At 44.6% G+C, this 26,327-nt stretch overlaps 1 protein-coding gene across 4 annotated transcripts; it reads right to left on the bottom strand.

Moving 5' to 3' along the window:
• Positions 1-210: 210 nt before the first annotated feature.
• Positions 211-24,518, bottom strand: LOC147461557 (Haloacid dehalogenase-like hydrolase (HAD) superfamily protein). Of its 4 annotated transcripts, XM_086509061.1 has the most exons (7): positions 24,372-24,498; positions 23,930-24,039; positions 3,410-3,745; positions 3,008-3,155; positions 1,109-1,263; positions 762-1,023; positions 211-625 (listed from the first exon to the last, which is right to left on the bottom strand). In XM_086509061.1, the coding sequence occupies exons 3-7, from the start codon at positions 3,670-3,672 to the stop codon at positions 449-451; spliced, it is 1,005 nt and encodes a 334-aa protein (XP_086365187.1). In that variant the 5' UTR covers positions 3,673-3,745; positions 23,930-24,039; positions 24,372-24,498; the 3' UTR covers positions 211-448. The 4 variants fall into 4 exon arrangements, with proteins under 4 accessions (XP_086365187.1, XP_086365188.1, XP_086365190.1 ...); XM_086509062.1 differs by lacking the exon at positions 23,930-24,039 and having other exon boundaries at positions 24,372-24,517; XM_086509064.1 differs by lacking the exon at positions 3,410-3,745 and having other exon boundaries at positions 24,372-24,491.
• Between the last annotated feature and the right edge of the window lie 1,809 nt (positions 24,519-26,327).

The following is a 26,327-nucleotide window of genomic DNA, read 5'->3' as shown; positions in this document are numbered from 1 at the left end:
ACATGAACACCTGTACAGATTTTCTTCTCCATTTGCAAAAGACTAGCATAAGCAAGAACAGAACACTTTACATCTTGTCCATTTGCAAAGCTTTTCATTTTAGTATCGTGAAAAAATAAAATCCATAATAACAGCCTCTACACATTGAAGAAGCCATCTATGGCAGCAAACGAAGGCCTTGGACAGCAAATTCAGAGTGATTGCAAAGAATATGAGAACCGTAATCATAAGTTTGATGTGCAATCAAAGGCTGTATAAATAATTGTTAATCTGTATATAAAAGGTAAGAGGCAATGTTGCCTTCCCTACAATGCTGTTGAGTGGTCAGATCGTCTCTAACACACATCAACAGACTTAATGAATGACGTAGAATTCAGCATTCTTACTTTGCAAAATTGTTGTGCAAAGCTGCTTAATCAGATAATCTGTAAATCCGCTTAATCTCGTTTTAGTTTAGGGCCTTGTCAGGCTGGGTGCCTAAAGCTTTCCACAGCTTCTCATCATTGAAATCATGTATAACAAAGGTGGCGCCTGCTTCAATTAGAGATTGTTCAGGATTTCTAGTAGCAACTCCTACAGCTGCAACTCCTGCCGCCACTGCTGCTCTTATGCCTGTTTCCGAATCCTGCTTGCCGCAAACCAAAGAGATTGGTCATGTCAAAATCCATAACCTCACAAACACATGCAGAAGACATAACATGCATTAAACCATCGAATTTTACACGTTACCAAATGCACATACATTGCTATTGGTTACTCACCTCAAGCACAAATGCTTGATCAGGTTGAAGCCCAAAGTGCTTGAGAGCCTTCTGATAAGGGTCGGGATATGGTTTCGCCCTTTCGCATTCACCGCCTACTACAACTACTTCGAAAAAGCTCGAAAGACCTAGCAAAGATGTCATGAGCTCTGCATTTGCACGAGGTGCATTCGTGACAGCAGCACGCTTAAGCCCTCGCTTCTCTATCCACTTGCAAAGAGTATCCAAGCCCTCTACAGGTTTCAATTGTTGTGCTGCAATGCTTGATAAGCAACCGGCATTTAGTTGCTCGATAAGTTCCAGTGAGGCTTTTTCTAATGGAGCAAGAAAGAAACATGGATAGCTACCTGCGAAATCGTGCTTCTTTGTCAAATAAAAATTTGTCACGTCTATCTTGTTCCCAGTCTGGAAAAAGCGAAAGACCAATATAAAAATTCTCTCTGCCTGATATGTTTTCTATGAAAAATTCTTCGGTTATGGGAACTCCTCCTTGAAATCCAACCTGAAAAAAAACACAACTAAATGAACAGGCTGAAGCACACCCTTCCAAAATAGTCATGCAGAATAGAACCCTTGATAGTAGAGAAAGAGAAAATGCTTTCTTTTAAAAATACATGCACCCACCAAGATGCAAAAAGAAAGCACCACACATAAAACTATAGAGTGTTGAATTTCTCTCTAAAATTTGCCAGATTTTGTCTTTAAAAGATTAGTTTTTTTTCTCTCTGAAGTTGCTCCTCTCTCTCTCTCTCTCTCTCTCTCTCTCTCTCTCTCTCTCTCTCAATGGGAGAATTCTGGCCTCAACTACGTGTTTGGCATGGACTACCTTTCTAGAGATAGAGAATCTGTAAGCAGCCATAACGACGCAATGATCACTTCATAGATGCAAAAATCCTAAGCTGTCACAAGCCTGAACAAAGTAGTTACTCCGCAGCATTTTGTAGAAGCCGATAGTCTCAGAGAGAGCAGGCAACCACTACCAAGACATCTGTCGACTTGTCTTCTTCAAAAGGTACCATTATCATTGCATGAGCATTCATGTATGGTCTCTTGCACACATCACTTTTGACATTACGAAGCAATTAACACTCTTGGTAACAAAGAAAATTTTTGAAACCTTTTTAAACCTGACATAAGAACATGAAAAGACTTAAGAGGGAAATTGCGCAGATAGCTGGAGAGGGAGCTTCAACTTGAGCCTGCTCCCTTTTGAAGCAAGTGAGGGGTGGCCACAATGTGGCTCTCGACCGCTTGCCAAGAGAGACCAAAAATTTATCAAAACTGTCGTTTTGCAAATGTTTTTGACACTTATTAGCAACCCCAACAGCCTTTCGTCCCCGCGATGTCCCCTTGGGACTCCACTGTCTTCCTGTCCCATTCACCATTCCCCCCTACTGGTTCCGCAAATCCCTGATCCAGGGTTGGCGCCCCTAGGCCCCGTCCCCTGTGACTATGCTCCACATGGATCCATTTCAGTACGTAGATGATGGCACATCCTCAAAAACCTCAGGTGCAGTTGGTATGCTCCAACTAGACTTGATGGTAGATGTGTGCAATGCAGCTTGTACACTTTGGAGACCAGAAGCACTGTCTGTAGTCCTATTTGGTTTTCAGAGCTGGATTGAAATTTTCCTCTACATTTTGTCACTTGGTGGTCTCTCCATGGCTATAGGTCAGCACCTGTGGATTAAGGGCAGGGACTCTGATCGTGCTTTCCTGATAATCTCTCAACTGGTTTTCTGTAAATGATACTATATTCTAGTGCTTATGTAAAGATCCCACATATATTAAGCTCTTCACCACTGTTGCTCGTAGTTCAAGGCAGTTCTTTCGTAAGTCCCACACTCTTACATCCTCAGAAACAAACCTTCCTCCAACATTAAGCTTCTTGGACAGAGCCCCTACCTACATTGCAAAGTTGCCTCCGCTCAACAAGGGCAATTCAAGATGCATAGCATGTTTCTGCCAGACTTGGGCCACTCCTCCACATGCTCTAAGATTATCACAGAACAGATGTAGTAGACCTACATGGTTTATTTTGGCTAATTTTTTTGGTGCCTTTGTATAGATCAACACTAATTTGTTTTGATAATCACCAAATTGTATGTTTGATATTGTCACAAATCCATTCCTTCCAGCACAATGACACAGTATCACCTCTCCAAGTTAGCTAGTCAACAAAATCTAATTAAAAAGAGAAATAAATGAGTTTGTGTTATAATTGCACAAATGAATGATAAGAAAACCTCCTGCAGCATCTCACGAAATGAGTAGTAGTGTAATGGATCAGAATCACAGAGGGTCCCATCAATATCAAATAGTACAGCTTGGAGAGCCGTTGCTGCTGGGAAGGAAATATCCATGGCACCTTCCTTGCAAACTAAGCTCGAGAAACTACCAAAAAATAACCAGAACGTTTAGAAATTCCTCCTGAAAATTTATTACTAGACAAAGGTAAAACTTTCCTAATCAAATCATCTCACCGACAAAAATTCAAGGGTTTCCTATATGTATGCAGCTTCAATTTATTCAAATTTGTGTGCATACTCATAATTCAACCCTTACATCATTCTGCATTGCATCTTTATGAATAAATGCAGGGGGCTTGTACTCACACATAACCCATGGACAGAATGGCATACACTCACCATGCCCCTTGTTGAAATAACAAATTTCCTGCTTTTGTGCTTCCCCGCATAAAGGGTAATTCCAAGGTCGTTATACTTGCACCAACTAACATCCTATCCTGCAACTGCTCTTGATGCTGAGATAAGCCTCTTATATTTTGGATTAGCTGTTTTGTTAGAGCCTGTGAATGAAAAGATGGAACCCCAAAAGGTCTTGGGTTTCGCACCAGATGCACCCTTAATGCTGAAGTTTGAGTTAAGCTTTGCGCACTCAGTCGATGCATGGTTGAACTGTTTGACGGCTACTTTGAAGGCTATAGCTTAGAGAGTGTTGATAGTACTTAATGCAGTGAATACCTAGTGCAAAAAGTTAACAGAAACCAATTATGTACTCGATAAACTTACTCAAGTAAAGAAGATAACAAAAAACAGAATTTATTATCCTAATAGAAAAAGAGAGATCATAAGAAAAAAACAGGAATCAATTAGGTGAACCATGTTCCACTTCAAAGTCAAGATGTGCCATAATTGTAATCTCTTATTATTTAAATTTTGTATCAAAGTTATATGGAACAGGAACAGGGAACGGGGGGCTCCAGAACGTTTCCGGAATTGGGGACCGCTAAAAAGCGGAATGGGAACAGGTGCCGGAACGGTAAACTTAAAATAAGCTGGATTCATTAGTAGAGAGCCACACACACCCATTAGTCCAAGTAGAATCCTATTTAGGCATGCTTTGCAATGATGCTTGAGTCTTAAGGTTGCTGTCAAAGTTGATGATGCGGAAGCCATCTCGTGCCCAACTCTTGTGTCGGCTCTATCCATGTCCTCCTGGTGTCCAACTGGGTCAGGTCCATGAGAATGATTCTACTAATCTCCACCCGTTGTAACAGACTTGGACACTCCAAGTCAAGAATCAATCACGACAGCACCAAATAACCACTTCAAATAATTCACAGATCACAATAGATTTGCACTGGCCCGGAGGAGTTCCGTGCCTAGAGATCTTGGCCCCAAAGACTGGCGCCCCTTTCGGTATTTCTTTTTGTATTAATCAATCATCAAAGTACAAGAGAGTGGTTAGGGTTTCACTCTCGGACTCTGCGTCCAGATGCTCTGAGAAGTGAGGCCCTCACCACTAATTTAAAGATTACAAGGGATGCTGTCACCAGGAGGTGTATTTTTCCTGTTGCCTTCCGTAAATAAGTACTATATATTTTTATTTATTTTTATTTTTACCTGTTTTCCCCGGAACCCTTGAAAAGGTGCAAGTGGACATTGCATGGCCAATGTGAAACGGCTGCGGCCGAATAGGTTTCTCACATCGGGAGTATGGGTCGGTCAGTCTGGGACTGGTCGAGCCAGTTAGCACTGAATTCTGATGAGTATGGAAGCCTGTGTGCACCAAATGAAGTCTGGGCCACTCGGAAAGTCACTTGTAATTTTATAAGTCAGTGGGAACTAGAGAATTAACTCAAAGGGGCAAACTGAACACATGGCGGCTCCTGGTGAAGTTTTCCACTTCCATCAGCAAGAGGGGGCGCCCAATTTGAGAGAGGAGGCTGATTTGACTCATAAGTGACCTACAGTGTGTGTGTGAGTAGTGGGTGCAGGTCTACAGCTTTAATGGAAAGCTTGCCTTCTCCTCTGTCTCATGTAGCGCGATGACTTGCTCTCGTGCATCTCTCTCTCCTCTTTGGCACATATGGTAATGCCCCACTAGTTGGGCTACTCAGTTGAACATGTACAGTTCTGGGGGTTCATGCACGTTTGCCAAGGCAAGAGCCTTCTGAACAGGAACCGGATTAGCTAATTGCTAATCCCCCACATGTATGCACAGTTCCATCGCGAAAGATTGCGAGTTCGGAGAGTTTTCTCACGTGAAAACTCGTCCAATTCACAGGGGAACTGTCCCATTGCATGCGGGAGCCCTTGGGACACGCGTAGGCGTGTTCGCTCCGCTAAAAACGATCCGAAACAGCGAATTACAGCCTGCTGTGTTTTTCTGCAGGTTTAGGGTTTCGCACCTAAACTGCAAGGGAACCCCGGGGGAGCCTCGTGAGAGCGTTGGGATGCATGTACAGGCTTTTGGGCACCCGGCAGTGAAAAACAGGGAATTACAGCCCGCTGAAATTCTGTGACAGCTCACCAGAAAGATTCCAGATAGCGAGGGAATCCATCTTAGACAGGTGCTTTTGACCTACAGGAGTTTTTGCACCGTTATGCTGCCAAAATCAGGTCGAAAACCTGCGTTTTCAGCCCTCGCCAGGTTTGGACAGCTTTGTGAAAGCTTGTGCGAAGTGGTCGAATCGTCTACCTTAATTTGAATAAATAAATACCAAAAGGGGCGCCAGTCTTTGGGGCCTACAGGGTGTCGGTCTCGTGTGCGGAGTGACATTCTAGTCGCTGGACGCAACTGTGTTCTCTTCCCTTCTCAGTGCTCTGTGTAAAGTTAACAGGTGATTGAAATAGTACCGCCCTCTACATTTTACAGGCCGGTTATATATGAGTTTGTACTTTCATTCATTTAATTTGGTGCAAGTCCCACGCCATGTGGTACCAGTTCTGCTTTTCTATCTGCCTTTTCTGCCACGCTCCTCAGCTGCTCTCGAACTCTCAGGCCTGTCGTCGTTCTTATCATTCTGTTCTTTCTGTGCCTTTTTAGGGCACTTCGCGGAGATATGTCCATGTTCCCCGCATCCAAAGCACTTCCCCTCTCTAATGAAGCGAGCTTTCTCTTGAGGAGTAAGCTTGGGTCGTGCATCCTTCTTCTCTGAGTTGCTCTTTTTCCTTCTACTTTCATTCCCAGAAGTCTATTCGGCTCGTTGTGTCATGGCCTCATCTGTGGGGTAGGTCAGACTGCCAGAGTGAATGGCAAAGCCCCGCTTCGCCTGACTCATCAACTCCTAAATAGAAGCTGACTTCTGTTCCAAGCAGTGATCTCGGATCTCTGAAGATAGACCCAAGGTAAACCGCTCAATCTGTTCTCTGAACGAGATCTTCTTGAATGAAGAGGCGGGTAGAAAAGAGCTCCAGAATCTTTCACAATGAGCATTGATTGTATCTTTCTTGGTCATCCGAAGATGGTTCCAAGCAGCTCGTACATCTCGTTCATATTCTTGCGTCAACCAAGAAGAAATAAAAAGCTTCTTAAATTTCAGCCATTTAACTGGCGCAGTCTTGTTTAAAAGAAGAGTGGACCACCAAGTACGAGCATTCCCCTTAAAGTAAGAGGTAGCTCTCCGAATCTTGGAGTGCTTTGAATAGCGTCCTCTCGCGAAAGCCTTCGAAGCATATGAGTATCCTGAGAAAGTATCAAACTTGATCGAGTGGTCACCTTCCTTAAACTCTCGGACTTTCTTGCTTTTATCTTCGAGAAAGTCATACTGGTTGGCTTTGTAAAAATTCTTCTTGTTCGCATAAAAGTTTTCGTCATCGGAATCTGAGCTGTCTCTAGACGAGTCCTCAGTAGAACTGTCAGTCTCTCGGCGAGATTTAGCCTTCTTTGTCTTTCTCTTGCCCTTTCCGAAGCGTTGCTTCTTGCTTCGCTTTTTACCTTTTCTGTCTTCTTGGCTCGAATCTGAAGAGCTAGAAGAACTGTCAGAAGAAGAAGAAGAACTGGGTACTCCTTCAAATCGAACACGCTTCTTCTGTTTCTTTGCTTTGTCAAAAGTCGACTGACAACCCGAATATCCCGGGAAGTCGGTGCTTTTCTTCTGCTTTTTGCCGTGCTTTTTGGCTTTCTTTTGCGCGCCAAAAAGTTGAGCAATCCGTGCATCAACCACCTCTTGTAATTCCTTCTCTGTATACTGTTTGTGATCAGAAGGTTTCTTGAGAGCGGGTTTCAGTGGTGGTGTAGTGGTTTTCTGCCACTGTGCATGCACTTCCTGAAAAGAAGTCTCGCTCGTATATTTTGCCAATTTCGGATCCTTCGCAACAGTGAGCATCATCTTTGTTGCATCGCCGATCAATTGACGACGCTTCATCTCTCTTCGCTCCGCTTGAGTAGGCTGAGGCGGGCCATACTCTGTCTGAATCTTCGTTGTGATCCCAAACCGCATCTCCAGATGCAGGGGGAGTCGACTAATCCTTGCGTGAAGCCATAGGTGCCGCGGAAAAAAAATTGGGATCGGATTTCCCGTAGAAGAGAAATCGGCCGTGCTTTGATACCACTGTAACAGACTTGGACACTCCAAGTCAAGAATCAATCACGACAGCACCAAATAACCACTTCAAACAATTCACGGATCACAATAGATTTGCACTGGCCCGGCGGAGTTCCGTGCCTAGAGATATTGGCCCCAAAGACTGGCACCCCTTTCGGTATTTCTTTTTGTATTAATCAATCATCAAAGTACAAGAGAGCGGTTAGGGTTTCACTCTCAAACTCTGCGTCTAGATGCTCTGAGAAGTGAGGCCCTCACCACTAATTTACAAGGGATGCCCAAAAGCAGAGCCCCAAAAGCTTGAAAGCAAAAGCAGATTCTCTCTCTCTCAATGAGAGTCAGTAAAAAGCAAGTTCTCTTTTTCTCTCTCTTTCTCCCAAATCATAGCAAAAAGCTGAGATTTGCGTCACTCAAAAATATCCAAAAAAAAACTGCCTCTGCGATTTCCGAAAATTAGGGTTTGTGGCAAAAATTAGGGTTTGCAAGTTTTTTTTAAGGGTTTTTGGCAAAAATTAGGGTTTCTGCTTTCCGCCACGTCATCACTTTGTGCAAGGTTGGATCAAAACGTACGTACTGATCCGTTCCGTACCCTACGGACGTTATGTACGGATCAGTACCGTACGAAACGATCCGTACCCCCTTTTTTTTTTTTTTGGGGGGGGGGGGTGTGGGAAGCCCGTACAATGCTGATTTTAAATAAAAATCCAAATCTCTTGCAATAGTTACACAGTATATGGTTGTCTTGTAAAACGTGTCTTTGAATGTCTCTATAAGTTGTTGGCTTCTCTCTTGTTTTTTATTGGAAATGTCCTAGAAAATTTAGTACTTTGCGGTTTTTTTACAAGAGTACGTATTTTTACGTACGTAAAAAACTTTCCTGTATGGAACAACGTACAGTACGTACATATACGCCACGTACAGTACGTTTGGTACCACCTTGACTTTGTGACACCCGTGTAAGAGACAACGATGGTGCATCAAGGGAGTACTAGAAGGGAGGCAAGATGTCCATGTTGAAGCCATGTATATGGAACCATGATGACATATGTGCATACCAGTATGATGTGTCCCCCTGTAAAGCTAATTGTCTGGATAGAGAGAGAGAGAGAGAGAGAGAGAGAGAGAGAGAGAGAGAGAGAGAGAGAGAGAGACTTTTGAACAACCAACCTTGGCAATGAATTAGTATATCTTTACAATGGGGGCTAGGTGTGTTTATATACTCACCTTAAGAAATTGCCCTACCCAAGATTTGACAAATAAGTAAAATAAATACCTAAAAGCCAAAATAAATCTTGTCATCACAATGGGCTATTCACTTGAGATGCTATAAACTTTAACACCCTCTCTACAGCTCATAGTGGACACGAATGGTGAGACCAAGTCGATGAAGAAGCTACCATGGATGCTCCAACAACAGCTGTCATGCTGGATACACCTCAGTTTGTTGTTATCAACATGTCACCTGAGAAGAATGCCATCTTGAGCACCAGTTGCCTCGTGGAAAATTGAACTGTAGGCCACACTTCGTCCAAGAATCCCTATTCGTGAACTGTGAGCACATCACGTCCAAACTTTCCTAGATAATGAACTTTGAAACACCGTAATCCAATCAACAAGAATAAATTCGCACGCATATCCATAGTGTTTTGGATACGTCGCATTGGTTCCTTGCCAGATGCATGTGCATTGAACTCCGACCCACGGGTTCAAACACCGATAACTTGAACTCTAGCACATGGGTCCAGATCATTTGTAGGGAGCACTATTTGCCCCTCTCTGCCACTCACAAGCCTCTCCCTGGCTGAAGCTAGTGGCAGCACTTCACTAGAAGGCTGGAGTCCTTGCCAGTGTAGTCACACCAATAGACTCCTGTAAGGTGCAGCGAAATGAATGTTGAACTTTGCTCAAGATGAGTGCTCTGAATTGTGCTCAAGGGTTCCTTTTACTTACGAAAGGGAGAGCCTTCCGTTCCTTTAGTGAGAGAGTGCAATGGACAAAAACAAAGTGAATGGACACTGTGAATGGAAGTGCATGAGATTGAGAGATAGAGAGAGAAGAGAATACGACACCCGAGACGTTGTAAAACCCTCCTCCGAAGGCCCCACTCTCTATGGCGAGAGCGATCTACTTATGATTGCACAAATCTCTACAATGCTTGGACTTGCCGACAATGTCGACGACGATGAGGACGACGACGAGACGGGCTGAAATCTGAAAACTTTGAGGGCTGAAATCTGCAAATATTTATCTGCCGAATTCTGACTATGTTGGGGACGATGTCGATGACGACAATGCAACGACGACGCGCCGAAAACGCAGATGCTGAAACTGTAAACCTTGCGGAAACTGACCGTGCGGCGAGGATCTGCTGCGAGAAGGTGAGATCTGCGAGGTTCGGAACTTGATCTGCGGTGTCTAAGGGCTGAAAACTGAAAACGCTGATGCTTCTTGGTGTTCCATCGCGGTGAATCTGCAAAACGCTGGGGCTGATCTGCAAATCAAAAACGCTAGGGCTGAAAATGGTTCTGCTATCGCCGGATGTTCTGCAAATGCAAAACGCTAGGCTGATCTACTGTGTTGTGATGACGCCGGGCTGGTCTGCTGTGCGCAAATCGCCAAGGCTGGTCTTGTAGATGAAAAATGCTAGGGTTGTCTTGCTGATGCAGAAAACGCTAGGCCTCTTGGCTTCTGCTGAGAAGTTGCCTGTTGAGCAAGTGCTCCTATTGCCTCTTCTGCCAGAAAGTGAAACTCTCGTTTGCTTATATACAAACTTAGCAAAATTGCCCTACCTACTTTCCAACAAAAGTCACTTAAAAATAATAAGTGAAAAATGTCAAAAATAGGGAAAATAGGTCTATGCATTGTAAAAATGCTACTGATGGGATCTGACTAGAATCTGATGGTCATGCTGTGTGCAACCAGAGGATATGCATCTAATCTAAGTGTCTGGACATGCACGGTCTGCGAACAAACTCACAAAAGTGCCAGATCACTTCCTAATCTAAACTAACTTGACTGAACTGAACTTTCGTCATGCTGTAGCTTGTCCACGGACATATAGGATTGGATGTGTCACATGACATCCCCTCCTTTTCAAAGTGAGGTACTCGTACCGAATTGTATGGCGTCGAGGGAGATCGCCAAAAAACTTGTCCTAAACCCTAATTCTAACCCTAGCAGGAGGAACAGATTTCCGTGAAATGCACTGGCATGATGACGTGGCATCGTACGGAATCATCCGAAAATTGCGGCGCTAATTTTCATCTTTTGGGCGACGCAATTTGAGTTGGAGAGAGAGAGAGAGAGAGAGAGAGAGAGAGAGAGAGAGAGAGAGAACTTTTGCTTTATTTTATTAACAGCTCTAGAGAGAGCTTGTGAGAGAAAAAGGAGTTGCTTTTATTCTGAAGCTTTTGGGGCTCTGCTTTTGGCATCCCTTGTAATTTAAATAAGCGGTGAGGGCTCACACTCTGCAGAGCATCTAGACGCAGAGTCTGAGAGTGAAACCCTAACCCTTCTCTTGTACTTTGAACATTGATTAATACATAAAAAAATACCGAAAGGGGCGCCAGTCTTTGGGGCCAATATCTCTAGGCATGGAACTCCGCCGAACCAGTGCAAATCTATTGTGAACTGTAAACTGGTTTGAAGTGGTTATTTGGTGTTGTCGTGATTGATTCTTGACTTGGAGTGTCCAAGTCTGTTACAGTGGTATCAGAGCACGGCCGATTTCTCTTCTACGGGAAATCAAATCCCAATCTTTTTCCGCAGCACCTATGGCTTCATGCAAGGATCAGTCGACTCCCTTTGCATCCAGAGATGCGGGCAGAGATCACAATGAAGATTCCGGCAAAGAGTATGGCCCGCCTCGGCCTACTCAGGCAGAGCAACGAGAGATGAAGCGTCGTCAATTGATCGGCAATGCAACAAACATGATGCTCAGTTTTGCGAAGGACCCGAAATTGGCAAAATATATGAGCGAGACTTCTTTTCAGGAAGTGCATGCGCAGTGGCAGAAAACCACAACACCACCCCCGAAACCCACTCTCAAGAAACCTTCTGATCACAAGCAATATTCAGGGGAGGAATTAGAAGAGGTGGTTGATGCACGGATTGCTCAGCTTTTTGACGCGCAGAAGAAAGCCAAAAAGCACGGCAAAAAGCAGAAGAAAGGCACTAACTTCCCGGGTTATTTAGGTCGTCAATCGACATTTGACAAAGCAAAGAAACAAAAGAAGCGTGTTCGCTTTGAAGGAGTACCCAGTCCTTCTTCTTCTTCTTCTTCTTCTTCTTCTTCTAGCTCTTCAGATTCGAGCGAAGAAGACAAAAAAGGTAAAAAGCGAAGCAAGAAACAACGCTTCGGAAAGGGCAAGAAAAAGGCAAAAAAGTCTAAATCTTGCCCAGTGAGTGACAGTTCTACAGAGGACTCCATAGTTACAGGGGACGGGGGGGACGGGCCCTAGGGCCGGGGGACGGCCGTAACCGGGCCGGGAACGGAAGGGAACGCCGGGGGACAGACGGAAATCGGGCCGGACAGGCGGGTCGCAGGGGGGACGGACCGGGGTCGGACGGAACAGATTCAAATTTTTGCCCGTTTTTGACCATTTGCAACGGATCTGTGCAGCCCCAACTGCCATATAAGTTTGAACTTTGAAGATCTCCTCTCCCTCTTCTACCCACTTTGAAGATCTCCTCTCCCTCTTCTACCCACTTTGAAGCTCTCCTTTACTCTCTCTCCACACAAGCTCTCCTCTAACTCTTCTAACTTCTAAGCTCTACTCTCTCGAGTCTCTCCACCATCATGTCATCTCAAGACAACTCCACTTCTCAAACCGCTTCTTTTCGAAGGAGGCCCGCCGTGCAAACGTGGTCGTGGTGGGATGAAGTCGACTTTAGCTCGCGTGGCAAAGGTGGCGGTGCAAGACCATGGACGTGCAAGCTATGTCCAGACAAGAGATCGGGTGGTTCAAACAAAGTGCGAGCCCATCTTCTTCATGAACCCGGTCACGAGGTGAAGTTTTGCCCTCATGTAGCTCCCGAGAAGAGGTTGGATCTTCTTGAGAAGCTCACGGTGTATGAGGTTGCGGAAGCGGCCAAGAGGGGCCGTTTTGTTGCTGTTGATCCCTCCACCACGGCGACACCGCGAGAGCAAAGGGAAGCCAACCTTGACGACATCTCTCGAACCTTCAAGAGCCATGGATCTACACCGTCCTCTTCCGTTCCGCATCGCCAAACCACTCTCAACGAAAATTGGAATCCTAAATTGAAGGAAGAGGTGGATAGGTCGGTTGCCCGATTCTTCTTCCACGACCACATTGCCTTCCATGCTTCGCGGTGAGTTTCCCTTGGCATATGCACATTGCAATCTTCCATTTTGTATTCATAATGGGTTATAACTTCTCGACTCTCGACTCTCGACTCTCCATACTAGCACAACATGCTCTATTTTGTGTGGATAGGTCTCCATACTTTCGAACCATGGTTACGAAAATAGGGGAATATGGCTCCTCTTATGTGCCACCTTCATCGGAGAGGCTTCGCACCACCCTCCTTGACAAAGAGAAGCTTGCCGTGGAGCAAGCGGCCCAAGCAACAAAGGATTTGTGGGAGACCAATGGCGTCTCTCTTCTTGTAGATGGATGGAGCGACACCCGCAAGCGGTCCATCCATGGGGTGGTGGCCTACTCTCGGGGGGAGATGTACTTTGTGGAGTCACATGATGCATCTGATAGTGGCAAGGCCGCCAAGATGCTTGCTGCGGAGTGGACAAGCACCATAGAGATCACCGGCCCCGAGAATGTCCTTTGTATGGTTGCAGATGAAGAGGCGTCAAATAGGGCAACCGGAGCTATCATTGAGGGCATGTATCCCAGCATCCATGTCACATTTTGCATGGCGCATTGTCTCAATAACCTCCTCAAGGACATAGGGAACTTGTCATGGATTTCACCCACCATTGGTGACGCCTCTCGAATTGTCTCCTTTGTGCTCAACCATCAAAAAGTGCGCCATGAATTCTCAAAGAGGAGCCACTTGTCCTTGCTCAAATATTCAGAGACAAGATTTGCATTTAATTGGCTTATGCTAGGCCGCTTGTCTACATGTGGCGGAGCCTTAAGGGGCCTCTTTCTCAGTGATGAGTTCCAGGCCATGCCGGAGTCTACATCAGCAGTAGGATTGAAATGCCGAGAATGGGCCGACGACGCCGCTTGGTGGGAGGAGGTGAAGACTCTTGACGCCATGGTCAAGCCTATTCTACACCTACTTCGAGTGGTGAATGGCTTGCAGCCATGCATTGGCAAAGTCTACAAAGCCATGGATCGGATGATAGAGGCACTTGAGAAGCTTGTGCCTGACCCTGTTCAATATGCAGAGATTCATGGCTTGTGTGAGTCGAGGTGGAATGGATACTACTCTCCACTTCATGAGGCAGCTTATGTGCTTGACCCTGAGTTTCAAGGAAGGCGTCAAGAGACCGACAAGGAGGTGAGCAAACGATGGCGGCTTGCATTGGAGCGCCTTGAGCCTAGCAGTGACATTAGGCGCAAGATTAGAGACGAGCTACTCAACTACAGGCAAAAGAAGGGCTCCTATGGATGTGTAGATGCACAGCTTGATCGCAACAAGATTGGCTCGGTTTTGTGGTGGGAGGACTATGGAGGAGATGGCCCACATTTGCAGCGCTTGGTTGTTCGTGTCCTTAGCCAAGCATGTACCACTAGTTGCTTGGAGCAACTATGGAGTGTGTACAGCCACATTGCCTCTAAGAAGAGGAATCGCCTTGGGGTTCAGAGGGCCAATGATTTGGTGTTTGTGAGCGCTAACTTGCGCATGCTTGCCAAGAGCGTCACACACAAGGCAGATCCTTTCACTGAGTGGGAGATGGCACAAGAGAATCCATCTATGGCCGATACTCTTTTGGAGGAGCTAGAGGAGGATTTCGAGCCTCAATGCGAGCCTCCCGAGCCCTCATACGTCGCTGACGACCTCAACTACGACGACGATGTGGAGATTCAGCAGGCGAGCACTTCTTGAGTTTGATGATCATTGATCACTCGACTCTCAAGTCTAGACTCTTGAGTCTACGACTCTACCTACTACATAGCCCTTTGTACTTTTTGTTATCCTTGAGGCCTCAGGCTTGTCCTAAGTCCTTTAGGCTTTTTGACTCTTGAGCCCTTGTGGCATGCACTTCTCATTTTGTATCCATCGATCATCGATGTTTTATAATTTATTAGCACATTTCAGCCTATATGACTCGTGTTCTTTGGTCTATTTAGTGTAAATTTATGGTCAAAGTGATGCTCTATGTGTGTGGCATGTGTGTAGGTCAAAAAATGCCAAAAAAACTCTCTTTTTCTTTTGCCGTTCCGACCCCGTCCCCGTTTCCTCACTTTTGCCATCCCAACCCCGTTCCCGACCCCGACCCGCCGTCCCATGTAACTATGGAGGACTCGTCTACGGATAGTTCAGAGTCTGATGACGGAAAATTTCATGTGAACAAGAAGAATTTTTATAAAGCCAACCATATGACTTTCTGGAAGATAAAAGCAAGAAAGTCTGAGAGTTTAAGGAAGGTGGACAGTCGATCAAATTTGACACTTTTTCAGGATCCAAAGATGCTTCAAAGGCTTTGTCTTTTATACAGTAATTTGACATCGCTTTCGCGGGAGGACGCTACTCAAAGCACTCCAAGATTCGGAGAGCTGCCTCTTATTTTAAGGGGAATTCTCGAACTTGGTGGTCCACACTTCTTTTAAACAAGACTGCGCCAGTTAAATGGCTGAAATTTAAGAAGCTTTTTATTTCTTCTTGGTTAACCAAGAGTATGAACGCGATATACGAGCTGCTTGGAACCATCTTCGGATGACCAAGAGAGATACAGTGAATGCTTACTGTGAGAGATTCTGGGGCGCTTTTCTACCCGCCTCTTCATTCAAGAAGATCTCGTTCAGAGAACAGATTGAGCGGTTCACCTTGGGTATACCCACGGAGATCTGAGATCACTGCTTGGAACAAAAGTCAGCTTCTATTCAGGAGTTGATGAGTCATGCGAAGCGGGGCTTTGCCATTCACTCTGGTAGTCTGACCTACCCCACCGATGAGGCCATGACACAACGAGCCGAACAGACTTCTAGGAATGAAAGTAGAAAGAGAAAGAGCAACCCAGAGAAGAAGGATGCACGACCCAAGCTTACTCCTCAGGAGCGAGCTCGCTTCATTAGGGAGGGGAAGTGCTTTGGATGCGGGGAACATGGACATATCTCCGCAAAGTGCCCTAAGAAGGCACAGAAAGGACAGAATGATAAGGACGACGACAGGCCTGAGAGTTCGAGAGCAGCTGAGGAACGTGGAAGAAAAGGCAAGATGAAAACAGGACTGGTTCTAGATTGTGTGGGTACCGATCCCAACACCATGGACGAGAGTACAGAACTTTGTCGAGCTTGGGGCAAAGTGAAAGACCAAGAGGCCCTGATCTTCTTTGATGGAGGAGCCAAGGCCAACTTCATTTCACCGGCATTGGCGGCGCGGCTCGAGATCACTCCCGATCGGATGGGACCACTTGCGGAGGCTGTTCTAGCGGCACCCGGCAGGGACGTAGCCATTACACCTGTCATTGGCAAACTTCGGTTGCATTGTCAGGGGTATTTGGGGCATGAGGACTTTTTCATAATGCCTTTGGAAGGTTGTGATGTTCTCTTAGGGATTCCCTGGTACCACAAGAACAACGCCGTGGTCGGTTATTGGGCGAGGAAAGCGACATTGACTACAGAGAAGGGCAAAACCATTGTACTTGATACTAAACTGAAGGGCAAGTCTGTCCCTATTGTATCGGCTTCGGCCATTTCTAAATTAATGAAATCCAGTCTGTTTGTTTACTCGATCTTTATGAAAGAATTGAGCGATAATGATAGGACAAATATGTCTAAACTTGATAAAGAACGCCAAGATTTTCTCCTCACGCCGATTGCTTCTCAGAAGGCCTACCAGGCGAGTTACCACCAGCTCGTCTTGAAGATCATACCATTGATCTGATACCTGGAAGCACACCACCGAACCGGCCACCTTACTGTGTGAGTCGAGCACCAAATGAAGAGATTATGAAAAAAGTGAAAGACCTCTTGGAAAAGGGTCTTGTCCAGCCTAGTACTTCACCGTATTGCTCTCCAGTGTTATTGGTTTTGAAGAAAGACGGATCTTGGAGAATGTGCATCGATTATAGAGCTCTCAAGAAAATCACCATCAATAACAGATTTTCGATTCCTAGGATCGATGATATACTCGACAGATTACAGGGATCCTCGTGCTTTAGCAGGATTAATCTAAAGAGTAGATATCATCAGATCGGGATCACGCCGGAAGACGTCTACAAGACAGCTTTTCGAACGACTTTTGGGTTATTTGAGTTTTTGGTGATGCCTTTTGGCTTAACCAATGCTCCTGCGACATTTAATCGGATGATGGACAGGATTTTTCGAGAGTACAGGCTATTTGTTGGCACTTTCTTTGACGACATCATTGTTTTCTCCAAGAATGAGGCAGAACACAGAGATCATCTGCTTCAGGTCTTTCAGGCATTACGAGATCACAAGTTAGTGATTAATGCAAAGAAAAGTGAATTTTTCCTACCAGAGATACACTTTTTGGGACACATTGTCTCAGCAGCAGGAGTGCAAATGGATCCGGCCAAGATAGAGACTATCCGTGATTGGCCCAATTTGAAGAATGTCCATGAAGTTAGAAGCTTATTGGGACTGTGTTCATACTACAGGCGGTTCATTCGAAAGTTTGCAGAGGTTGCTTCTCCTTTGCATATCTTGACACAGAAAGGAGTCCCTTTCTCGTGGGGATCCACAGAGGTGACTGCCTTTCAGACATTGAAAGAGAAATTGACTATGGGACCAGTTTTGACTTTGCCGGACTTGTAGAAGTCATGTAGAAGTCATTTAAAGTATATTGTGATGCTTGTGGTCGTAGTCTAGGTGCGGTCTTAATGCAAGAAGGCCATGTCATTGCTTACGAGAGCCGATTGTTCTCAAGGAAGGAGATGACAGAACAGATTTATGAGAAAGAGCTTTTGGCGGTTATCCATGCTCTTACTCAGTGGCGGCATTACCTACTCGGAGCGGATTTTACTGTCTTTACAGACCATTAGAGTTTGCGCTACTTCTTGTCACAGAAGCAGCTTTTGGAAAAGCACATACGGTGGGCGAACATCTTGTCACAGTTTCACCTCCAGATTGTCCATGTGCAAGGACAGAAGAATGTGGTGGCAGATGCTTTGTCTCAGAAGCCATTGGTTCTAGCTATTTCCGCATTACATCATAGGAGCTTCGAGGATATGGTCGACCAGTATGCCACAGAAGCAGATATTGCAGACGTTTTCACACGGATACGGGATGGGGAGACAGTAGCGGGATATTCCATTCGGGATGGCTACTTGATGAGAAAAACCATGTTGTGCGTTACACAGCCGTTGAGGGAAAAGGTTATGACTGAATGCTAGTGTCCACCTTTTACGGATCACTGCGGCATTGCTACCACCATGAAGGGGTAGAGAGATACTTCTTTTGGCCGAGACTCAAAAAAAATGTGGAAGAGTTTGTGTGCAGTTGCTTAGTATACCAGAAGGTCAAGTTTGAAAGGCATAAAGCACAGGGATTGTTATAGCCTTTACCCATACCCACCCGCCCCTGGAAAAGTATTGCAATGGATTTCATTTTTTATCTCCCGAGAACACAGAGTGGTCACGATGATATCTGGATTGTTATTGATAGATTTAGCAAGCAGGCTCATTTCATTCCAGTAAAGAAAACAGTCAAGCCGGATCACTTAGCGAGACTATTTGTGGCCCATATCTTCCTATTACATGGCATGGTTGAGACGATTGTCTCCGACAGAGACCCCAGATTTACGAGTTTGTTTTGGAAGGCAATTGGCACGCGGTTGCAGTTCTCGTCATCGTTCCACCCGGAGACTGATGGGCAATCTGAGATTGCAAATTCAGTGGTTCTAGATTTATTGAAGTCTTATATCTCGGATCAGAAGACTCAATGGGAAAAGTACCTACCTTTGGTGGAATTTGCCTACAACAACACGATACACTCTTCGACGGGGAAGGCGCCATTTGAGATTGTTGAAGTGCTGCGAAGGTTCCACCCTTCCTAAGGACGAAAGATAAGAATTTTGAAGTGGATGAATATACGCGAGACTTGGATACGGCTTTTGCCAAGGTTCGCGAGACTTTGCAGAAGTCTCAAGAACGAAAGAAAAAGGCAACGGATCACCATCATCGCGACTTGAAATTGTAGGAGGATGATTGGGTGCTCTTACGTTTTGAGAAGGCACGCCTGAGAAAGAAAAAGGGAAAAGAGAGGCTTTTTCCAAAGCTTAGTATGCGATACTACGGACCTTTCCAGATCACTGAAAAGATAAATGATGTCTCCTTCCGACTGAAACTGCCAAATAGTTGGAGGATTCACAATGCATTTCATGTGAGTCCCTTGAAACCTTTTAAAAGTGATGTGCCTGATGATGGGGAACCTGATGAGCAACCCGAAGTGGAAGAGAACGAGAGATTCTTGTTCCTGAATAGATTTTGGCACTTAAGGATACGAAGAATAAAGGTAAAGTCCGAAGGCGGTTCTTGGTTAAGTTCAAGAACTATCCTGCATTGGATGCGAAGTGGATGGAGGAGGAGGACCTAGCAGATACTCCTCAGATTGTGAAACTTTACCTCGAGGCTTTTGGTTTAGCATAGTCTACTCCAAATGGAACCCAGAATTCAGCTTGGCCGGAGATCTGGTGCAGTGGGATGTACAAGAGGGGAGTTACTCCGCTCCTTTGTCAACGGATGCCTTGATTTAGATACTAGAGTCACTGATGTCTCTTTGAGCTTCAAGGATACTGAAAGCTGATAGTATTCTGCTGTATGACTTTATGAAATGAAATTTCTGATTATGATACTGATTTGTTCTTGGCTTCTTTTAAGTGCAGGAATTGATAGACGAAATGATTGCAGCATTTTGGTCTGATTGATCTCGAATAGAGATGGTTGCAATAGGGGTTAGTAAATTGGACATCGATGAGGTCCCGATTGGATCTAGATGCGATTGCTAGCTACATTGCCGATAAAGCATGGTCTAAGATCTGAATGAATGTTTAATGTCATGTGATGTCCTGCGATGTCTAGTGATGTCCTGTCATGTCGTGTGATGTGACTGTCGATTGGTACATGTGCTAGATGTGTGTTCCTAGTACGTAGGTACTAACAGTTAGTGTCTGCTAAGACGGTTTATGGCCTTTGTCTATTTTGCAGCCGTAATCGAGGGCGATTACAATGCTTTCAAGAGGGGGGTATGTCACAAAGTAATGACGGGTGCCCGAGAGCCGAGCTGCTGAAAACCCTAGTTCTGAAAACCCTAACCCTAAAACCTGCAAACCCTAAAATCTGCCAAAAACCCTAACCCTAACCCTAAAACCTGTCCTAAACCCTAACCCTAACCATGGCAGCAGGAACAGATTTCCGTGAAATGCGCTGGCATGATGACATGGCATCGTACGGAGTCCTCCGGAAATTGCGGCACTGATTTTCATCTTTTGGGCGACGCAATTTGAGTTGGAGAGAGAGAGAGAGAAAACTTTTGCTTTATTTTATTAACAGCTCTAGAGAGAGCTTGTGAGAGGAAAAGGAGTTGCTTTTATTTTGAAGCTTTTGGGGCTCTGCTTTTGGCATCCCATGTAATTTAAATAAGCGGTGAGGGCTCATACTCTGCAGAGCATCTGGACGCAGAGTCTAAGAGTGAAACCCTAACCTCTCTCTTGTACTTTGAACATTGATTAATACATAAAGAAATACCGAAAGGGGCGCCAGTCTTTGGGGCCAATATCTCTAGGCACGGAACTCCGCCGGGCCAGTGCAAATATATTGTGAATTGTGAACTGTTTTGAAGTGGTTATTTGGTGCTGTCATGATTGATTCTTGACTTGGAGTGTCCAAGTCTGTTACAGGGGCCCAAGTGACATAAAGACATTAAAATAAAGGAAGCCCACACACACACACGCGCGCGCGTGGAGAAGATGACATGGCAGTTATACGGATTTTCGAAATTCACGCTAACAACCTGTACGGATTTTCGGATTTTACGTTGACATGGCATAGTTGTACGGGTTTCCACGTTTTACACTGACTGCTAACGTGGCAGAGCTGTACGGAATTATGTTTTTGCGCTGGCAGCTCTTGGCCATCTGCTTTTGGGCCAATTGCTTTTAAGTTTGCAGGCTTTTCATGTAGACTGCTTTTCATAGGCCAAGGGCCTTTAAATATGTACAGAGGGCTCATTCTCTGGCACTCTTCTAGGTGAAGGTGCAGAGCGCCAGTACCGGCATTGCTCTGAGTTCAAGTAAAAAAAAGAAATACCGAAAGGGGCGCCAAGGTTTGGGGCCAATACTCTCTAGAGTGGAATTCCGCCACTCCGTATCGCGTGTGCTCTCTCTCTCTCTTTCAGTTTCACTTGTTATTGAAGTGCTTAAAGCCTGTTCGCTCTGTTATTTTCTACTGGCACGTGGTGCCCTGTTTGCATCAGACGTGTGCTTTTCTGAAAGCATACCGGTCCTACAAAAGAGCAGATAGAGCAAACTGGCGCTTCCAAAGTCTATTGAAATCTTATTTGAAGTATCTTCGCGTCCCGACCATGGACTTATTACCCTTACTTCATCGCACATCGGGCACGCTCATGTCTTCAATGCTCATGTCTTACAGGGCATAAGCCAAAAAGATCACTTGCAAGAGAAGGATCCAAGATTTGTTTCAAGTCACTGTTTTTCTCAAAATCAGTGCCATATAGATGTTCATATCTATAGCTACCAAGCCGCACACTACAAGGACTTGGCAAGCTTTCAAGAAAAATTTTGCCCGAAGTTATATGATTTCTGACATCTTCCTTCGGAGTGCAAGTTCTGGCAGAGTGGGATAGTGAGAAATGTTGTTTTAGTATTGTTTGAACCTCGGAACGACGGAGACGGGATGCGTTTCGTTGTATGCTTGAAAACCTCGGAATGACGCAGACGGGATGTCTGAGGAGCGTTTTGTTCTATGCTTGAAAACCTCAAAACGACGCAGATGGGATGTCTGGGGAGCGTTTCGTTGTATGCTAGAAAACCTCCGAACGACACAGACAGGATCTTTAGGGAGCGTTTCGTTGTATACTTGAACCTCGAAGCGACGCAGGCTGCGGTCTGGGGAGCGTTTGGTTGTACAATTCTCTAAGCTCATGGCCCGAACCTTTTTAGGTTATTTGCGGGGGGAGTGACAAGGTAGTCATTGAGTAGCTTCATACCGTAGACCATTTGTTTCGGGAGAGTGCTCAACGGCGCTATTCGTTGTGTCTTGTAACATGCATATGTGAGCATTTGTGTTGCATTGTGATGTGTCAACCACTAAATATTCCTACTTGAATGAGGTTTGCTTAAGTATGTAATTTTAGTGCATCAAGACACCGTCGAAGATCAGTGCGGTCTCGGTGTGATGGCTAAGTTTACTACGCCGGAATATCAAGAGTTCCGATCTGGACGAAAGGAGAAGCTAACTCCTTAACAAAAAAAAAAGAGCAAACCGATTATCCCTCGGAATAACCCTCGGAAATTTTTTTGAGCTAACTTGAGTTGTTTTGCAGATATGTTGTAATCACGGACAATTACTTTCTTTCAAGAATGGGGGATGTCACAAATTGCTGATGTGTCAAGATTGCTGATGTGTCAAGCCACTGAAGAACGGAGCCAGCCTGCAGATCCCGGCCGAGGGGCCTAAACCCTAAGAAGAAGCAATTGAAGAAGAAGTCCTACCAACTTATGGGACCCCGTCCTATGGGGCCCAAGTACGTGACAGCTGTACGGATTCCCGAAATTCGCGTTGACAGCCTATATGGATTTCCGCATTTTTTGTTCACTGCTGACGTGGCAGAGATGTACGAAATTCTGCATTTGTGCTGGCAGCTTTTGGCCATCTGCTTTTGGGCCAATTGCTTTTAAGTTTGAAGGCTTTTTATGTAAACTCCTTTTCATAGGCCAAGGGCCTTTAAATATGTGCAGAGGGCTCATTCTCTGGCACTCTTCTCAATGAAGGTGCAAAGCGCGAGTACCAGCATTGTGCTGAGTTCAAGTAATATAAAGAAATACCGAAAGGGACGCCAAGGTTTAGGGCCAATACTCTCTGGGGTGGAATTCCGCCACTCCGTGGCGCATGTGCTCTCTCTCTCTTTCAGTTTCAGTTGTATTGAAGTGCTAAAAGCCTGTTCAGTCTGTTCTTTTCTATTGGCACGTGGTGCCCATTTTGTGACAAGTTTCTTACCTTGTGAGTTCCCACGACTCAAATGCAGTCCAAACTATAGGATTCAAAGAAGGAGAGCTATTGTAAAAACACAATTTGTAGCCCTCACCGTCCAACGCAGTAAACCAAATGAGGGCAGCAACATCAAAATGACCTGTGATGGCCTAAATAATCAAACTCTTGGGTAGAAATCTGCATCGATATATCTATGAGCTACCCACTGAAGCACGGAGGAAACAGGTTCACAATCCCAATCAGCACCATCAATGCCTGATTGCTCTCTAAGTTGCAACCTGCTCATCTCAAAAAACACTCCAAATGAACGATTGACACTCAACCCCCCTCAAAAAATGCGCCTTCTGGATCAACCATGGAGAACTAAGGAAAACATAGAAGGGGAAAGAAGGCAAAGAGGAGCATATACAAATAAGAGGGTTGCCAGTCCCTACCATTTCTAGGCCTACAATTAGTCAGTGCAGATCGCAAGAAGGCCCATCCCTGGGAAAAAACCTCAAACTGTGACTTGGAAAGCTAAGCAAGACTTTGCATCTCCCGATCAATAATGCCGTAAATGTGCTCATGCACAAGGCAGAATAGCTATAGGCCAAAGAAGGCAGGCTATAGTGTCACTTTAGCCATATAAACGACCACCGTCCTAGACAAAACCCTTGTCCAACAAGCCTGGTTAACATCGAGGGCTCTCCCGAGGAGTCCCGACAAGAGATAAACATGACACACGGAGACTCGATTTTGCCTCGTATTATCTCCTTTGAACTTCTTCACACTGATTAAACCGCCTACCAATGAGTCAATGTTATGAACAACTTACCCTCAAAACTCTTACAATACCCAAAAACAAAAAAAGGATCATCGAAGTATGTCACTTGCACTATGAATCTGGGTCTTTAAAAATCTCAGAGGCAAAATAGATCTGGCAAGGTTGGTTGTGGATATGCATATGGTAGGAGGTCCTTTACTCCATCTCAAAATAATTTTATATGCCAAATTCTAAGTACACCTTGGATAGAATCATACATCTACAATACATACCCACGTAAGTCAACCAAATTTCGTAGCTCAACACTGCTAGTTTCCTTTCATTTGCAGGGCTAAAGTTATTCCCAGCCGCTGGTTAGCCACTATTAGAACTGAGCTCCTTCCTGGCATCAAAAAATTCAAGTTTTGTTGTCAACTAAAGCTGCCCGATGCCATGACTTCCCCCTCCACTCTGCCGCTTCGGCAGAGTAGCAAACAGGTAGATAGTTTCACCTTGCTGCCTATACCCCGCTGACTGTAAAAAGAATACGCCACATTTGGGCCGTGCCAATTAACTCTAAGAAGATTTTGAAAGGGTGCTATATGCGTTCTACAGACACAGCGATGCATATCTACCAATTGAATAGTGATGTACTTACACGGAGGCCATTGCTGTTTCTGAAAAAAAAAACGCAAATGGGCACATGAACACACATACACAGGAGCAATCTCTTACCTTGCGTTTGTGAGCTTCTCCAATATCAGCGGAACAAGGCTGCTATTAAAAGAGCTGTGCCCCCCCGGTCTTCGTCCCCAGACAACGGAACATTCAACGGAAGAACTTTCGGAAAGAACAAATTCGAAAAGCGCATAACTTTTGTCCAAGTCGCAACAAAAGTAATACTTTACTTGTACTCTTTTGCAAAGAGCATTTCACACGTACATTACACACAAAGGTTGCCACTTCGCATGGATTCAATCGCCAGTTTGAACTTAGGGTCTGGATAGAAGCTCTTAGCAAAGAAGCTCTTCCTGTTAGTATAAACACGTGTAATCAAATTTATTATTCATAAAAGAGACACAAAAGAGGAGCTAAGCAAGTGGATACCTATTACATGTCTAAGTTCCGTTTATAAAGTGTTTGCTATTATCCTGGCTGGGAGGAGACTCAGCCCTCATATGCACAATTTCATCTTACAAGAGCAGAAAGGCTTCATCAAAGGAAGGTTCATTCTTGATGCCATCATTTCTTTGTGAGAAGGGATTGAGCGTGCCATTGAAAAAGGACAGGACTTTTTCTTCTTCAAAATTGATTTCGACAAGTCTTATGATAGAATAGAGTGGGAGTTTATTCTTCAATCTTTGCAAGATTTGGGCATTGGGAAAAAAATTATCAAGTTTGTTCATGTTTAATTTGGTAAAGTAGGGCTCGTTCCACCTACTGTTGAGGCAGCAGGTTGTCACATCTTGGAAGATGGAAAAATATTCCGACTCCTAGGTATACCAATGGGGTTTAAAGTCTCAATGGTTCAAGCAATGGGTAGTGGATAGATTCAGGAAGAAGGGGTTTTTTTGGCAATCATACCAGCCTAACCTCTCTTCTAGAGTATTTGTTCTTAATCACTATCTTTTGCCCTCCCTTATCTTTTTTTTGTCTTGTCAGAGGCCCACTTTGTTGCAAATGAATCAAATCATAGCCCTAAATCATAGCCCTCGCCAGAAGATTATTGTGGGAAGGTATTGATGAGATCAAAAAAGTACCCAACGTGGCATGGGAAATATGTTGTTAGCACAAAAAGCAAAGGGGGGCTAGGTATCTTGGACATATCAAAACTGGCAGTCAAACTTTCAGCAAAACGGATCCTTGTCATTAACTAGTGATGACTTTTGGTCCTTTCTTCTTAAAATATTATGTCACCTTTTTGTTTTGCAGGAGTATAAGAGTGGGAAAGGAATGCCATTGTGGGACATAGTCAATTCCCCACTTAGCATCAAATCTTTTGGATCTACACTGTCTGTACAATTTTGGTCAGCTTGGGATAAAATGAAGAAAGCTTGGAGAGTGCCCACACTATATTCTAATTAGCAATTTCTTCTAGAGGATGTTATCTGGACTAGCTATATGCTTGTACTTCAAAAAAAAGCACCTTCGATTAAAGCACATAAATGCTACGAAGTAGGAATTAGGAGATGTGCAGATCTAATCAACAATGGCCAGTGGATGACTATGGAAATCATAACTAGAACTTATAATATCTCTATTGGTTGTTTACAAGAACTTAAAGACAGGTCCATCTTCATGCTAGATATAGTCAAACATTCACGAGTTGCCCATAGTAAAGGATCAACCTCTTCACTATGGCCAAATCATTTTAATCATCCTTCTCTAAGCTAGGACCTTTTGGGGAGGAGTTAAAGAACAAGTTGAACCACAGGTGGAAGCTGTAGTGGAATAGTAATCAATAAATATATAGGTTCAAGTGCATATGGTCTTTTCCCATTCGCATTAAGCACAATTTTCTAATGTCGCTAATTCTACATTCAAGCATTATTGGACTCCTACACGAGCTTTAAAATCCAAAATTGGAGATGGTCTCTGTGTTAGGTGCAAGAAGGAAAAAGACGTTCCTCGTATCTTTCCTGGATGCAAAGGTGGTCATATTGTAGAAATGCATATCCTCTTTTCATCCTA

Source organism: Adiantum capillus-veneris, chromosome 3, assembly GCF_014529385.1.
Source record: "Adiantum capillus-veneris isolate H3 chromosome 3, ASM1452938v2, whole genome shotgun sequence".
Taxonomy (NCBI): Eukaryota; Viridiplantae; Streptophyta; class Polypodiopsida; order Polypodiales; family Pteridaceae; genus Adiantum; species Adiantum capillus-veneris.
Note: the sequence above shows the minus strand (reverse complement) of the source record. Positions and strands in the feature narration are given on the sequence as shown.